Source organism: Vombatus ursinus, unplaced genomic scaffold (assembly GCF_900497805.2).
Source record: "Vombatus ursinus unplaced genomic scaffold, bare-nosed wombat genome assembly UNPS02014817.1, whole genome shotgun sequence".
NCBI classification, from domain to species: Eukaryota; Metazoa; Chordata; class Mammalia; order Diprotodontia; family Vombatidae; genus Vombatus; species Vombatus ursinus.
Window position 1 is genome coordinate 12,975,148 of NW_020954595.1, and position 16,821 is coordinate 12,991,968.

General features: G+C 54.8%; 1 protein-coding gene across 5 annotated transcripts in view; it reads right to left on the reverse strand.

Moving 5' to 3' along the window:
* The window catches only part of IPPK (inositol-pentakisphosphate 2-kinase), a 50,051-nt gene that overhangs the window by 19,821 nt on the left and 13,409 nt on the right, over positions 1–16,821 (reverse strand). For all 5 annotated transcript variants that reach the window (XM_027835890.1, XM_027835893.1, XM_027835891.1 and 2 more), the window contains 5 exons: positions 15,655–15,750; positions 6,700–6,766; positions 6,141–6,262; positions 5,148–5,237; positions 456–514 (listed from right to left, as the gene is read on the reverse strand). In XM_027835890.1, the coding sequence (XP_027691691.1) occupies positions 456–514; positions 5,148–5,237; positions 6,141–6,262; positions 6,700–6,766; positions 15,655–15,750 (434 nt within the window). The remainder of the gene's footprint in view (positions 1–455; positions 515–5,147; positions 5,238–6,140; positions 6,263–6,699; positions 6,767–15,654; positions 15,751–16,821) is intronic.

Consider the following 16,821-nt stretch of genomic DNA (forward strand, 5'->3'; position numbering starts at 1 on the left):
TGATCACTATTCTCCTGGGCTCCCTCTGACCCTGGTACGGTAGGACCGTCAACTCCCGGAGGCATCAGAGAAAGGCCAGAGATGAAGTGACAGAGTCCTGGGCAGAAAGCCTCCCGTGACACTGATGGGGTGGCCTCTGTAGGCCTTGGTTTCCTCTTCTGTAAAGTGGTGCTAAGAGCCGGAAAAGGACCTCATGGAGCTACCGCAAAGCTTGCACAAGCCGGCGCTGACAAAGGGTCAGGTGTTACTGTTCATGATCCCAAAGTGACACGCTTGGTGAATACCTCCTCAACTGAATTTGCTGAACAAAACATTCAGCTGTGAAACAAACTGGGAAAAATCAATACCGGCCAAACGAGACAGCTGGCAAGGCAGCAGCTCGCCCAGGCCGCACACCCTGGCCACCCCCCAAGCTGTGTCTAGTGCCAGGGATTCAGGTCAGAAAAGCTTCTTACCCTGAGAAGAGGTCTAAGGGACAGTATTTACTGATCTGTTTCCATTTGCCAGTTGCAACCTGTTAAAAAAAATTGGAATCATTAATTAATTAGCAATGATTAATGCTAATTTAGTTAATTAAATTACTGATGATTAATAATGCACATTCACAAGTACCCCAATCCAGGAAAACACACTATTCAGTTCTGAAAGCTGTCCTACAGTATGGTGGAAACACATGTAAAACTTTCTTTCCAGTTTCTCTAGAAACAGTAAGAAATATTTTCCTCAAAAGGCCTTTTCAGACTCTGGGGAAAAGCTCGTTGGCCTCTTCTTTAGGGAACTGAAGGACGGTGCTCCACCGTTCATCCCAGAATTGTCCCCAGGTTGAACGTGACTTGCCCTTCTATCTCTGGAAGGGACCCTGCCAGGTCACGTGCCCATCCTGACCGCACAGGATTGTAACAGCTTAGCATCTGGACCCCTCTACATGTTACCAGAGTGATGTCAGGGACATCAGGGGGACGGTTTAGATGTCTCTCTCCTAGCCAGATATGTCTTACAGATGGACTAAGCATCAGTTGTTTCTGGCACACCTGAGCTTAAAAAAACACAGAGTAAAATATTAATGCTAATGTTTTCTTTAGCAGTGTGGTAGAAAGTGTCCTGCTTGCCAACAGAGGCCAACAGCCCTGTGAAACACCCGTAACTTCCCAGGGTTCAATTCCCATGATCTGAGTTCAAATCCAGCCTTGGACACTTATGAGCTGTGTGACCCTGAGCAAGTCACTTAAGCCCTGTCTGCCTCAGTTTCCTCTCTGTAAAATGCGGATCATAACAAGGTTGTTGGGAGGACCAAATGAGATTCTGTTTATAAAGCACTTTGCAAACCACAGAATAAACACCATTATTCTACTCCTCCACTCCACCTCCTACCCCTGCCCTCCAATGCCACAAGACCCTCCAATCCCGACTCCCCAGTTCTTTCCCAGGCTGTCCATCACCCCTGCCCTGGCTACCCTCTGGGTAGGACGCAGGTCGAATCCTGTGGAACAAAGAAGGCAGCCATCCCAGAAGGCCTTTGCCATCTGTTCCCTGCAGGTGCTGACACCGGGCCCTCTCTGAACACGTTCCATCATCTCCACCAACGTCTCATCTGTACATACTCGGTCACATGCCGTCTCCCCCAGCATGTGAGCTCGCTGAGAGCAAGGACCATCAGGTGCCTGGCGCCAAGTAAGTATTTCACAACTGCCTGCTGATGGGCTAACTGAGCCGGACCACAGCAACAGGCTTCTGCCGGCCGTCCTGCCTCGAGTCTCTCCCCACTCTGATGCAGGCTCTACTTGCCTACAGAAGGGCAGGTCTCGCCACGCTCCATCCCCCCTTTCTCAGTAAATACGGCCCCAGCTCTAGGGGGTGCCATCATCAGACCACACCCATGGGAGCTACTGAAGAAGACAGAAAGGACCGGAGATGGATCAGGGTGCAAATCTACCGCCCAGGTGCCGAAGAGGGCAAGTCTGGGAAAGGCAAAGAAAGCTTAGCTGCCGAAGGGAAGTAGAGGGCGGCTGGCAACTTCCAGGTCCCAGAGCCTGGCACAAGGCCTCTGCCTGGACTGGAGCTGAGCCAGCACTTGGGAAGAAAGCTGCAATCCTCTGACCTTCCTTCTCCAGCCCTGACCCTGCGACTCTCTTCTTACACACTTAGAAACTGGAGGGGTGTGGCCCCTCTCACCAGAGCGGGTGACCAGCCATCCCACACGCAGCACCACTGAGGGGACAGGCCTGCTCAGTACACTGTAGGAAGATGGCATTGCAGGGAGGCAAAGGACACAAGGCTGGCGAGAGGACCCGCCCCAGTCTGGGGAATCAAACAGGCACAGACAGAGATGCCCAGGCCAGAGCAGAAATTCTATACAGGGAGGACAGGCGGAGACACAGCAACCAGCTCAAAGACTCCCATGTAGAAGGAGAATCAGAGTTGGAGGCAGGAGGAGGACCGAGGGGCCGCAGGTCCGCTTCGTACAAAGAAAAGCCCCCGGCTGCCCACAAAAAGACTAACTCCCTGCCTGGGGAGGGGACCCTGCTTCCGTACTCTCAAGAAGGGGGGCCCAGCTTGGCTGGCCCACCCTGGGGTGGCACAGAAGAGAGGAAGGAAGCCCATCTATGAAGCTATCACGGGTGCCCCGAGAGCCGGGCCATCTGGGGGCTGCTTCTGGGTGGGAGGCGAGAAGACTTTCTCCACCTGCTTCTCAGGGATGGGAGATGGCTTGTGCTCCCCCTCATCTGTGCCCACGTGGACTCAGGAGCCCCCCGGGGACGGGACCCACCCCCCAGGCTGCTCCCGACACCGCGATGCTGCCGGTGGAGCCCTGGGCCCAGCCCCTTGCCATCCCTCGCCCCGGCCACAAGGGCAGCCCAGCTGCCCTGCTCACACTGCCATGGGCGTCTCGTCGGAATCAGCCAGAAGCTGATGGAATGTCAGCCTTCCATAGACGAGCTTTTGCTTTCATGGCGAGCTGGGGCCACGAAAGGCGCTTTTCAACTTCCCAAAAGCAATCCAGCCCGCTCTCTTCCTCCTGTCAACTCAAGGTCTGAGAATGAAAGGCAGTCTCCAGAGAGGTCGACGGCGAAGCCCACTCACTCGGTCCTCCTTCCCAAGCTCTCTGCCCCTCGGCACAACCAGCACATCCTCCTCAAACCAGAGCATCGGAGGTGCTCTGCAGCCACGGGCCTGGGGCCTCCCTCGCCTCCCTCACGCGGGCGAATGCTTCCCGAGAGCACACCGCTGCTTGTCTTCAGCTGTTATACCTCTCCATGATTTTACTCTGGCACTCGGTCCTACCGAATCAAATGCTTTTTGGCAATCAACAATAAAACCAGGCACGCTGGGGCACCCCAACACCCGTGCCTAGGGGCCAGGCAGGGTGTGGAGCTCGGACCCACAGGGGGCTGTGCTGACTGGGTGCCTGTACTACATCTGGCACCAATCCGGCGAGCCCCTGGGACTTCCACATCGGTAGAATCCCGCTGCCAGCCCGGATCGCTCACGACGTCAGCGCTGGATTTTCTCCTCCCTCCAGGCGTCTCTGGCGCCGATGTCCTCTCTACAGCCTCGGTCTAGCTGGCCGGTTTTCCTACGGGTTCCAGCAGGTGCTGTTCTGACCGTGTCCATAAGCAGCCTCTCGTTTTCCTCTGGCCTCCGGCTCCTGGGGCCAGGCTCATTGTCATCTGAGAGTCAAGTTCCTGTCCTCTCCCTCAGGCAAGTGAGCCAGACGTTCACTGATGAAGGCCCCGGCTCTTGTGGCCTCCTCCTCGTGCTCAGGTCCTCCTCCATCCCACAGCTCAGGTCCTGCAGCCACGGCCTGTCAAAGCTCTCCTGCTTGTGCGTCCCCCTTCTGCGCCTCTTCTCGAATGCTTCGAGGATGGCTGTCATCTTTCTTAAGCAGTGCTATCACTGGCCTCCCTCTCCTCCCCAAAGCCCCCACTGGAAACAAGAAAAGAAAGGCCTTGACAACCACTAGGGTTGTTAAGTGATGCAGACACCCCATCTGGTAGATCCACCCGGAGCTTCTCCCTGAGTCAGTACGTGCCATCATGAGAAAGGCAGCTTGCCCCCTCCTCCATCCTCCAGAGCCTCAGCCTGACAGTCACCACGCCAAGGTGCACCGCATGACTTCCCGATCTTGCCAGGCTCCCTGAAACGTCCACCCCCCGTCATTTCTTAGCGGTCCCACCACACTCCGGGCCCTGAACTGCTCCTCGAGGCACCGCGACCCAAAGAGCCGCAGTCAGCACTCTGGAGCACGTGGGTCCTTTTCCTGCTCCTTGGAGCTCCTGGGGAGTGCGAGCCCAGCAGAGGCCCTGGCAGGCTGGATGTCTCCAAACACAATCACTGGGGCCTCTCTGCTGCCCCTCTCCTGTCTCTGGTGTCCAGTCCCTTCCCGAGTTCAGGCCTGAGTCCTTTCTACTTCAAGCCAAGCAAGGAACTTCTTCAGGATGTGGGCTGGGCATCATTGGCACGGAGTCGCTCCTCAACATCCTTGGCTTTATCTTGGCCTTGAGCTCAGCTTTTCAGCTGACCGATGGGCCCACCTGCTCTAGTCTGACTTCACGGATGAGAAGCGTGGGCAAGGCCAAGTGCTGGCCTTGGAGGGAGGGTGATCTGAGTTCAAATCCTGCCTCAGACCTAACTTCTCCACGGACTTCAAGGCCCTGGTACAATGGGAGTAACCACAGCTCCTTCATCACAGGGTCCTAGGGAGAGCAGGCACTCAACTAGCACATGAAGCACCTACTATGCACCAAGCACCACGTGCCTTATAAGCTCCAAAGAGTCAGAAAGAGGAGGAAAAGCCCCAAGGGTCCCTGCGAGCTCACGCGTTCACCAGCCTGTCGAGAATGAGGCAGATCACATGGAGAAACAAGGCACTAAGAGGAAGGAGCCAGGGAAGCTGGTGGAGGGGAAGGCAGAGCCTGCACAGGGAGGGGCAGGCCGCCTCTGGGGAGCCAGATCCAGAGTTTTCTTTGTGACCTTCAGGGCTCCATCCATGTCGCTCCCCAGGGGCCCCCCAGAGAGTTGGTCTCTCCCATCCAGACAAGGGTTAAGAGTCACACACAGAACAGAATCAGAATGCCCCCGAGTCTGAGACCGCAGTCCGTCCGCCAGCCCCGCTCAAGGCCTGGGCTCAGACAGACAGACAGACGTACCTTCAGGTGCTGATGCATGCAGTATCGACACACCTTGTGCTTCATCTCCTGGGTCACATGCCTGGAGAAGGGAATGAATCCACATTTTGGCTGCAAATATAAGCACACGGTCAGAAAACACTCGGGGAGGCCCAGAGAGATGCTCGTGAGCAGGTGGCTAAAGGCTCGCAGGCCGCAAAGGCAGGTTCTCTTTCTGCTCTTGGACCCTCCTGTGGCAAGGCCTGGGCGGGGCAGCCCTCTGGCAGCCAGGGCGACACCCCCAAGGACGGAGCCCCATCCTTGCTGGGTGCAGGCAGTGCTGGCCTTGGGAAGAGACAGGCAAGCCACTCCTGACCCAGGCACCAGGAGACGAGCTATGGCGGTCACCGTCCTCAGGGGCCCAGAGACACCGCCAGAGAACGAGAAGGCACGGCACACTCTTCCCCGCAGAGGTGGTACACTACGAGGGTGGGACACCACACATCAGGTCAGGCTTTTCTGGATGTGCTGGTTCGCTTTCCTAAACTGGAGGATGGCTCTGACGAAGGGGGAAAAATGTCCTGGGATGGGAAATGAGGGTGAACTAATAACCAACCGACATGAGGAGGTGTGCCAAGCCCCAAGCCAGGGATGGAGACAAGGGCCCAGACGGGCTGCCCAGCCTGCATTGACCCAGAGCTAGGCTCCCCATGCTTCCCCAGCTCAGAAACCCCAGGAACCAGGACCATGGCCTAGGCCAGGACACTGGCACCGGCTCGGGGCACAGAGGCTAGCCTGAAGCTTTGCTTCACCAAGGGGTGAGGGTAATGGCAATGGTACCACCCGCTGGGTCTGGCAGCGGCTGAAGAGGTCCCCTGGCCAGAAACCAGCAAGCGGCATGTGGCACCCAGTACCCTGCCGTGCACCAGCAGAAACTAACAACAGCAGCTCACGGGGCCCGGGGCCCGGGGCCCGCCCACCCAGGATTCTGGCCCCAGCCAGGGCCCGTCCCTTTCCCTTTCTCAGCCAGTTCACCTTAATCTCTACACACAGAATAGGCCGGTGTTCCACGAAATGGCTGGTGTGCAGTCTGGTAAGGTTTGGAAGGCACATTGCATAACCACTGAGAGTGTCCAAGTCTTTATCACAGCGACATTCTGGGAAACAGAAGGAAAAAGTCGAAAGATCAGTTCAACTCGCGGGACAGATGCCGCAGGCACGTGAAGTTCGGGGAACCTAGCATCCGAGCTCCGCCCTCTCCCCCCTCCCCCCCCCATGTGACGAGAACTTTCAGAGCTGAACTGGACCAGCTGAGCCTAGCAGCTGGAAAGAGGAGATGGTCTAGGGCCTGGAGCCTAGGGCTGGACAAAGCCCCCGGAGCTCCGGGACAGAGGGCAGAGCTTCCAGGGGGCTGGCCGGCTCCATCAGACGGGAGGAGAGCCGAGGTGGCTGGGGGCCTGCGCCGGGCAGTCTCAGGGGACTGAGCTCTCCCAAGTCGGGCTGACCAGCCCTTTTCTCCCTCTCCCCTTTCCATCCTCGGTTTCAAAGGGACCAGAGCCTGGCCTCGCCCAGAAGGCCCAGCAGCCCTCCTTACCTGGTCTCTCTGCCTGGATCTTTAAACAGAGCTGCTTCACGAAGTCCAGAGGGAGCTGAACGACCTCCTAGAGACAGACATACCAGACTCAGGAAGAGCTTCCCCACTTCTTCCCTCAACAGGGGGTTCACTTGGGCACCGAGGTCCTGGGAAGGAGCACCATCCCTCCGTCCCCCACCCCCGGGATTGAGACTGAAAGCCTGGGATGGAGACGAGCGGCCCCCGGCTTGGCAGGCTAGAGGAGATGCATCCACAAGAAGCAGGAGGCAGCCGAAAAGTCAGAGGGCAGCATGGCCCAATCTGGGGGCTGAAGGCACGGAGGAGGAGGCAGATGCCCAGAGCCAGGGACTGCCTGGCCCAGTTCACTCATGGCCCACCCTGGAAGCAGAGTCATCTAAGGTCCCAGGGCCTGAGCTCCAGCTGAGGGTGCAGCTTCCGTTCTTCAGCACACAGCACACGCATGCAGCACACACGCACACACATGTAGTGCACACATGCAGCACACGCAGTGCATACATGCAGCACACGCAGCGCGCACACACATGCACGCAACACACAGAGTGCATACACGCAGCACACACACAGTGCATGCACACAGCACACAGAGTGCATACACACAGCACACACACAGTGCACACACACACACGCAGCACAGAGTGCATACACGCAGCGCACACACACAGCACACAGTGCATACATGCAGCGCACACACACAGAGTGCACACACGCACACACACTCCCACGCACCAGGAAAGGGGAGGCTCAGAGTTCACTGGAAGTGGAGACCCCAAGAAGACTGGCTGGGGTGGGGGCCTGACCAAACTTTCTCCCCTTTTTCCGTTGGGTAATTTACTGAATGTTACGAAGCCACCTTTCAGTAGGGAAAGCAGAGGAGACCTTCTCAGCTCTTTTCAGGACATCCCAAGATTTCTTTCCTCTAGGCCAGACTCCCCAGACGCTGCCAGTCTGTGTCCATCCCCCTTCCATGCCTTCCTTCGTCACAGGGTGCTGGGGCACCCCCACCCTGCTCTGCGGCCACCATTCACACGAGGCCTTCCTCTCGGGCTTTCATTTCCACGGCTATCTCTCACTGTGATGTTGTCATCGCCATCCCCCAGTCTAAGAGCGTGAAGCCTCCCGCCTCTGCCAAGTGAAGGGCTGGGGTGGGGGAGGAGGCTTCTCCAAGCCTGCCTCGGGTTGTCCACTGCTGCAGTCATCCTGGGGCCTCTTCCTCCACTCTGCAACAGTTCATGGAAATCTTCTCATAAGTCAATTCTCCTGTCACTGCTTTCTTTAATTGCGCTACATTCACGTCACACAGCAGGTGCGGGCGTTCTCCAGGCGATGGGCATGAAGTACTAGTGCCTGTGGGGCCTTTCTTCTGGGCACTGGCTTTCTTGGGGTACATGGGCCTCACGGGGGAGCTCTGGGCCAGTTGCCACAGTGACTCGTCTGGCCAGTGAGTATCAATAAAGGAAGCAAAGCCTGAGAAGGGCTTCAGAGTCCAAACACCTCTACATCAATGACGGAGAAAAAGACCAGAGAGGAGAGACAGGGGGAGGGGACCACCTGCCCAGCAGAATCAATTCAAGCAGCACGGCGGTGAGGCCTTGGCCTTTCCCTGCCTGGGCTGGGACAGCAGACCCAAGTACACAGGGTGCCTCCGCCACAGTGCCGGGCAAGGCACAGCACCGGCCTGGACTAGGAGTCTAGTCCTGGCTCTGCCCTGAACAGCTGCATGGGGCTGTCCGTCCTCTCTGGCCCTGAATTTCCTCCACGTGCAGAAAGAATGGATTGGAGTAAATCCAGCTCTAAAAATGGCACGAGTCGATGAACTTCCCAGAATTCCCTGAACCACTCCTCCTAGTCAGCTCCAGGACGGCGTTAAAAAGCCCGAAGAACATTCAGTCCTTAACAACCTTGGTCTTCATGCTGTGTGTACTGGTACTTTCTGTCTCCCCACTCCAATGGGATGTAAGCATCACGAGGGCAGGGAAGGTCTCCCTCTTGGTCTCTGTCCCTGATGCTCAGTGAGCACAGCGCATGGCACAACAAACCATGACTGACCATCACTTCACATGTGCTTTTCCTGACTCCAGCTGGCTCAAGGTCGGGCCACTTCCCGTGTTGAGCTCATTTGGCCTATTCAGCCTACCAGGGGACCGAAAAGACCGGCTGACGTCGCCAATGCTCCTCCCAATCTTAAGGCGTCCTGATGGCCAGAGAATGTCCTACCCCAGTAATGGCCAGCAAGTGAAGCTGCCGATTTCCACAATGGGGGAGAAGCCTCAGGCACCTCTGGGATGCCATTCTTTCACTCGTGCAAGTCACCAGCAAACCACTCTCCCCTCAGCGGCTGCTCACCCCAGTGAGGTGAGGGCAGATCCCAGTCACTGTCCTTTGGCCCTCACCTGCTGCCAACTACAAGTCTAAGTGATACGGTTAATATCTGGGTTTGGAAGGCAGGACCTGGGCCCCTTAAAATCCACTCTCTGATCATAAAAATGGGGAAAGGACCCACATTTACAGAATTATTTAGAGCAGCTCTTTTTGTGGTGGCCAAGAATTGGAAACTGAGGGGATGCCCGTCGACTGGGGAATGCCTGAACGTAATGGAGTACTACTGTGCTATAAGAAATGAAGAGCAGGCAGACTTCAGAAAAACCTGGAAAGCCTTGTATGGACTGATGCGGAGTGAAGAGAGCAGAACCAGGAGAACATCATACAGAGTACCAGCCACGCTGCGTGGTGACTGACTTTGAGACACTTGACTCTTCTCAGCAACGCAAGGATCTGAGACGATTCCAAAAGACTCGATGAAAGATACCGGCCGCCAGAGAAACAGCCGTGGAGTCTGAATGAGGAGGGAAGCAGGCTCTTGGCTCTTTTTTTTTTTTTTTTGTTTCTTCCTTCTCATGGTTGTTCCCTTCGATTTTAATACAACATGACTAATGTGGAAATAGGTTTAATAGGAATGTATATGGAGAGCCCATAATAGACTGCATGTCGTCTTGGGGAGAGGGGGAGAAAATTTAGAACTCAAAATCTTACAGAAGTGAATGTTGAAAATGAAAATAGGTAAATTTTTTTGTTAAAAAAAAAAATCCATGGGGGCAGCTAGGTGGTGCAGTGGATAAAGCACCGACCCTAGAGTCAAGAGGACCTGCGTTCAAATCCGGCCTCAGACACTTGACAGTTACTAGCTGTGTGACCCTGGGCAAGTCACTTAACCCCACTGCCTAGTCAAAAAAAAAAAAAATCCACTCTCTGTGAGCCCTTCCCTCAGGCTTTTGAGCTTTCTCTCCACCCCTGCAAAGAAGGGCCACAGGGTTTCCCTCCCCACCTTTTCCCTGCTACATCAGCCTCTTTGGGCTTCACAAAGATTCACTCCCAAGCACTTAGAGGCTGGGTAACTGTGGAAGTAACAGTAAGAGATGGAAAAGGAAAGAGTTTCCGACATGACGGCCCTTTGTTTAGTCTGGGTACTTGGAGCTGGGCCCTCCCAGCCAGGCTCGGCCTCCACGGCAGCTCAATGTGCAGGCCTTCGCTCTGGACACTCCTCAGTCTCAGGCTCCAGGATCCATTCTTTTCCAGTCTCAGCTATGACTCACTAGTCCATTCTTGGGTCCGTCACAACTAGGGGTGGAAGCTAAGAACAACATGTGAACAAGCATTTATTAAGCACTTAGTGTGTGCCTGGCAGAGTATGTGCATGCGTGTGTGTGTACGTGTGTGTGTGTGTGTGTGTGTGTTTGTGTGTGTGAAATCAACCCAAACATGAAGGTGAAGTAGCGACAGAAAATGAGAAAAAGGCTCTGGGGCCAGGAGAAACCTGCACCCAGACCCAGCCTGGGCCTCAGAGAGCTCACCCAGGCCTGGCTGGACCATCGGGAGGATCAAGTCCATGGAGGGAGCTGTGCAAATCTGGAGGTGAGACTGGGCGTGCCAGTGACTCACCCCAGGGCGTGTGAGAAGGCCTAGGCACCTGTCCAGATCAACTCATGTCCTCCAAAAACTGGGCAGAGCCACAGCATCTATTACATACGTGTGCGTGGGTCCGTATGTAAAACATGCACACACACATATATATGTATCGATACATGTACACAAGTTAAATTTCATATATCTGTACAAAGAAACACGGGAGGGAGGGTGTGGTGCGCTCTAATAAAAGACAGAACCCAGACAAGCTAACAGAGGTGTCTCAGCTCCCTCTTCCGTCCTGGCCCTGGGGGACAAAGATCCCCCACAGGAGCCCACCTGAAGAGTGCCCTCCCCATTCCAGGGACAATGAAGTCCCCAGGAACCTCGTCCTAGTTTCCACCCCCTCCACTGGGCTCCCTGGGGATCCCACTGGCTTTCCCTTTCTCCTTCCTTTCATCTTCTTCTCCCAGGCGCTCTGTCACCGATACCCCTGACCAAGGGCAGCAGGGATAGCCCTTGCTGCCCTCTGCCACCACCCTCAGTAACCTCCTTCCTCTTCAGAGAGCTCTTCATTCCACATTCATCGCCCAATTGAGATTCTGGTAGTATTTCTCTACCAAGGCCCAAGTCAGTGACCTTCCCTTGGTGGGGTCAGCACCTGACTCACAAGCTCTCCACCCCTCTCCAAGGGGACTTCAACACACAAAATACCCCAACCTGCCAGTTCCTTCACTTAGTCATTTGCCATGACGTAACTCCTCTTTCAACATAGCAGGGGATTAACAAATGCTTGCTGAATGACTAACCACTGATAAATGACAGGAGATTTTGACCAGAAGCCCCTTGCCCCTGAACGTCCTTGGCTGCAGATCCCGGGGTGCACCGGCCATGGCTGAAGGCCAGCAAGAACACGCCCAGAACAAAGCACCAAGGAGCAGCCTGGCAGCCGTGCCAGATGGGGGGGCGGCCGCGCCAGGCCCCGACGCCCGCGGCTTGTCTCCACCAAGCTTGGGAGGAGCGGTCCTTTGACTCATTATTCTGCTATTTCACGGGATAATCTCACCAGCTCCCATGGATTCCGCAATCACCCTCCAGCCTACTTCTCCTGCCCTGATATCTCAGCTGACCGCCAGTCTCACCACTCCATGGTGTTCTTCATCTCCGTCTGACAGACATCTTAAGCGTAACACATCCAAGACAGAACTCCTCCTCTTCCTCAAACTCTCCCTCCCGCTTTCCCCCTTCTCTGTTGCTATCCAGAGCAGCCCCTCCTCCCAGGCCCTTAGGCTCAGTCCCCCTGGACACCTCCTTCCCTCTCACTCCCCAGAGTCAAGCTGCTCCTAAGACTCGTTCTCTCCACCTTCCCAACATCTCTCGAATCTACTCCCTTCTCTCCTCCCAGGTGCAGGTCCCCACCACCTCACACCTCGATTACTACACTAGCTGCACCAGTCTTTCCTCCGTCATCTCTGCCAGGCTGATGGTCTGAGAGTTTTTTAAATTTACACTTATTCTTAGGGACGTGATCGTCCTTGCAGGTTCACAGACCATCCCTGGAACACCGCCTCTTCATATCTTTTGGTCACTGAGCTCTCAGAGAATGACTGGCACCTGTAACTGGATATTTCCCTATGAAATTCCCTCTAGGTCTTGGATGTCAAGCTTTTATCTGAAAAAACCAATGCAAAGAGTGTTTCCCAATTAACTGCTTCTCTTCCAAGTGCGACCAAGCAACTGGCACAACAGCCTTTCCATTTTACATCCTCCAAATCGCACATTGTCTCCTGAGATCGCCTGGATGTGGACGGGCACGGGACCGCTTCTACCCTCCGCTCATTTTGTGTGTGACCGTGGACATTCAGCTCACGTATCAATTTGGAGTTTATTACAGTGTAAGATGTTGGTCTAAATCCACCTTCTACTAAACTGCTTTCCCATCTTCCCGACAATTTGTATTGAACAGGGAATCCTTCCCATCAGAGTTGGTGTCCTTGGGAGAATGTGCATGCGTGTGTGCGCATGTGTGTGCGGGTGTGGGTGTGTGTGTGTGTGGGTGTGTGTACCAGAACCAAAGCATTTCTGGTCGCTGCTTTATGACAGTTTGAGATTTGATAACACCCTTGATTCTTACTTTTATTCACCGTTTTCCTAAAAATACTTGACCTTTTTTTCTAGATGGATTTTATTTTGTCTACTTTCATAAAATAACCTGAAAATTAATCATCCTTAAATAAGCCCCTCCACTTACGGACATCTGATTTAAAGCATGCTTTGTAGTTAGGTTCCTCTAAGATGTGGGGGGCTTAGGAGGAGTACTCCCACCTACCAACTGGGGCATTTCCAAAGTTTTTCTGAATGGGATTTCTTCTTCAGTCTCCTCCTACCGAGTTTCATTAGTAATTAGCAATGGGCTGCATTTTTGTGGCTTTGCTTTGTGTCTCACTATGAGCACCACCAGACTTACTCTTTGCCCTCATGCGCCCCCAGTGGAGTGACTGCTCTCTAGCTGGCACGAGAGTTGGTCAGACCTGACTCCTCCATTAGATGGATCCTTTACAGGCAGAAATGTGCTGTCTCCGCTGGCCGGGGACAGGCTTGAGGGTTTGCAGAATGTGTGTGCACATGTACTTCCTGTGTTCTGCCCCTGTGGCCTCCACTGATGGGACAGCCCCTTCTGGGGCCAAACCACATGTCAAATGGGCTCTCATTTTGTCTTCTTCTCTACATGCAGAGTGAACAGCGCTGAGAGAAATGACGTGGTTCTGAAGCAGGAACAGCAGTGACTCAAGGCGACCACCCATAATGCTCAAGTGCAGTAACGGGCTTCTCAGGAACTCCCCCAGCTCCCCAAGCGTCTGTGTCTCCGGGGAGGCAGGGGGATGAGTAGCCTTGTGCTGGCCCTGCCCCAGGGCCTCCGGGTTCTGTTCGGGGTCCTCTATTTCTCTTTCAACACCGAAGCCAGCACTAAGTGAAGGCCGCACTGCAGTTGCTACGAGGGACTTCTGTCCTGTTCCAGCAGGATCAGACCCATGAAGAAGGAGTGACGCGTAAAGCAAGGACGGGAGTGCAGGCCTGCCACATGACAACACTTTTTGTTCCTGGCTAACACGACTCTAGAAATCACTACTGCACAAAACTACGAGAACTCCAAAGGAACAGAACACGAACAGGGTCTCAAAAGGAATGGAAACATTAAGAGCACACCCCAGTCCTCCCTCCTAAAAGAGAAAGGTCCGCCTTGAAAAATCATCAATAAACTTTGACTAAGCACCTACCATGTGCCAGGCACTGTGCTAAGTGAGTTACAAATAACTGAGTGAAGGCCCTGGAATGAAGAGGGGATGGGAAGGCTCCAGGAGAAGGGGGAGTTTTAGCTGAGACTAAAGGCCCGGTCAGAGATGAGGAGGACAAGCGTTCCAGGCCCAGGGCATGGCCAGAGAAAGCCTGGAGCTGAGAGGTGGGGTGGGGGAGGCATCACTGGACCAAGGAGGACATGTCAGGGTGAAACCTAGAAGAAGGCTGGAAAGGATGCTTCTAACACCAACCAAAACTTCTCACTGTTGATTCTGCAAGTGACAGGGAGCCGCTGGAATGTACTGGGAAGGGGAGGGCACAGTCACACCTGGCCAAATGGAGAGGAAACCAGAGTAGGGGGGAGAGCCTTGTGGCAGGCAGACCCACCAACAGGCTACCACGATGGATCAGGCGTGAGGAGATGAGGGCCGGGTCAGAGGAGAGAAGGGGACGTGTCTGAGAGATGCTGCAGAGGTGAGATCGACAGGCTTTGGCCACAGGTCGGAGGTGAGGGGGAGAGACAGTAGCGTCCAGGAGGACGCCTGGATTGCAAGCCTGAGGGCCTGGGAGGAAGGTGCTGCCCTCTACGATAACAGGGAAGGGAGGAGGGAGGGGAGCTTGGGGCTTTGGACACACTGAGGGGAAGATATCTAGTGGGCATACAGGTGCAGACGTCTGAAAGGCAGGTGGAGATGCAAGACTGGAGGTCAGCAGGGAGGGGAGGGCTGGATACGTGGATATGGGTTGGTTAGTCCGTCACCACGGGTTAACTGGCTGCATTATTATTAATTCTGCAATGGAATATGGAGCAGGAAGGAGGCAGACATTCCCCAAAGGTAAGCTCCTCTAAATGAAATCAACACTCCCCAATGCAAGGGTCAGAGACAGTAAGTAATATATCAAAATACCCAGATCAGAAGAAGGAATGACAAAGGCAAAGACCTTCAGACCACAAGAGGCCTCATCCCTCTACAGCACGAATACTTTCTTTGAGAAAAGAGTCCACTGACCTAGACAGAGTGGGCCCCAATACCTATGAAAGGGCAAGTGAAACCACTCCATCTTGAACTATTTAAATAACAGATAGTGAAGAATGATGGACACACTACCTAGAAGAATCATAAGCAGAATTTAACCAGCCTAGCTGAGCTGCCCCATCAGGAAGCCCAGGACCCTTAAAAATCTCACTCTGGAAAGACGTAAAGAGATCTCTCCCGCCAAATGGGTCCAACCCCGCCACCTGGGGGGTGTTCTAGCCACCTCCCACCTTTCCACGCTTCTCACACCTTACACCCCAACACATCCGGGCTGCTCCTCAAACAATACATTCCATCCCGGGCCTTCTCTGGGCTGCCCCCCACTCCTGAACGCTCTCCCTCTGTATCTCCTTTTGCAAGAAGTCTCGCCCAGCTGCCCCGCATTGTAACATGAATATGAGACAGGAGGAGAGGATGGGGCCCCGCCATGGGCGAGCACTGCCTGCCCTCCTCCAGCAGGCGCCCCACAGGGGCCATCCCTGCTGACTCAAAGACACCCCCAGTCTAGCACAATCTAGGGACCTGTGAAGACCCTCCCCTTGAGCGAGGGCTGCCCAGGAGCCCAGGAAGGGACAGCTGAGGTAATGCACACGAACCCCAAGAACACACGTAGCCCGCGGAGGAAGAGCGCGGTCCGCCATGCTATCTGTTCCGAGCTGGCCACTCTCTACCGTGGATCACAGGAACAAAAGTGACTTACCCCATGATGCACGTAATTCTCCCCAAAAAACTCTGTCATAACATTTTTGCCAAAGTCCACTATGCTCTGCAGATGGCGGAATATTTCCTCAGACGTCTGTAAAAGACAAGGATGACGATGGTGAGACATCAGATTCATTCCCTCCCTGAGAACAAACCGTCTTTATCTACAACCAGCCACAACCAACCACGTAAAGCAGAGCCATTCCTGGGGCAGAGCAGAGGAAGGGCCAGCCTGGCAAGGCCGCAGAGCTGCAGGGAGCAGGGGAGGAGAGGGGGGAAGAAGAGAGAAGGGAGGACAGGGAAGGAAGAGGAGGAGAAGGGGAGAGGGAGGGAAGAGAGGGGCAGGGAGAGGAGACGCTCACACTAGGCAGTCTCCAAGGCCTTTCTCACAGACGCCTGCTCGCCCTCGGCCGTCCAGCTGATGTTTCAAGGCCAAGGGGCTCAGCTCTTCTCCACCCCTTCCCAGCCTATCTGCCAGTTACACGTTCTAAGGCAAGCAGGCCCACCCCGAGAAGCAGCCACACTGGTAGCCAAAACTTCAATCTGAGATGAAGCCAGCAGAGGTTGGGACAAGGGGCTCCAAGCTTAGGAGGCAAAATGCAGGGGACGCCAAGGCTCCGCCATCCCGGGGACTGCTCGCGCGGCCTGGCCTCTGTCTCCCCGCCTTACTCAAGGTGCTCTCTTCAAAGTCACTAAGGACCTGTTCCTTCCTAAAACCAATTGGCTCGATCAAATCATCAAGATCCTTGATCTTCGGGGAGTGCTGAACACGGCTGATGTGCCTTTCCTCGCTCCCTGGCTCAAGATCACATCCTATCTGGGCTCCCCTTTGACCTAGGGACCGGACCTTCCCTCTTCACATTCTTCCTCCCGTCCCAAGCCCAGGCTCCTCCGCTCCCAGCCTTTCCAGTCTGCCTTCCAGTCTCCGGACTATGGACTCTCAGACCCAAATGTCAGTCCCGGGGGCCCTCTGCACAGTCCAGCAAACAAAGGAAGCCTTTCTGACACCAATCTCATCATCTTCCCCCTCAAACCACCCTCCCTCCGTGGATGGCCACACCACCTTCCACGTCACCCTCGCCTATACCTTGGACCTGCCAAGTCTTTGTCAATTCTGCTCCCACAATCCCTCTCCCCTGGCCTCTCCCTTCTCCAGTCCCACTGA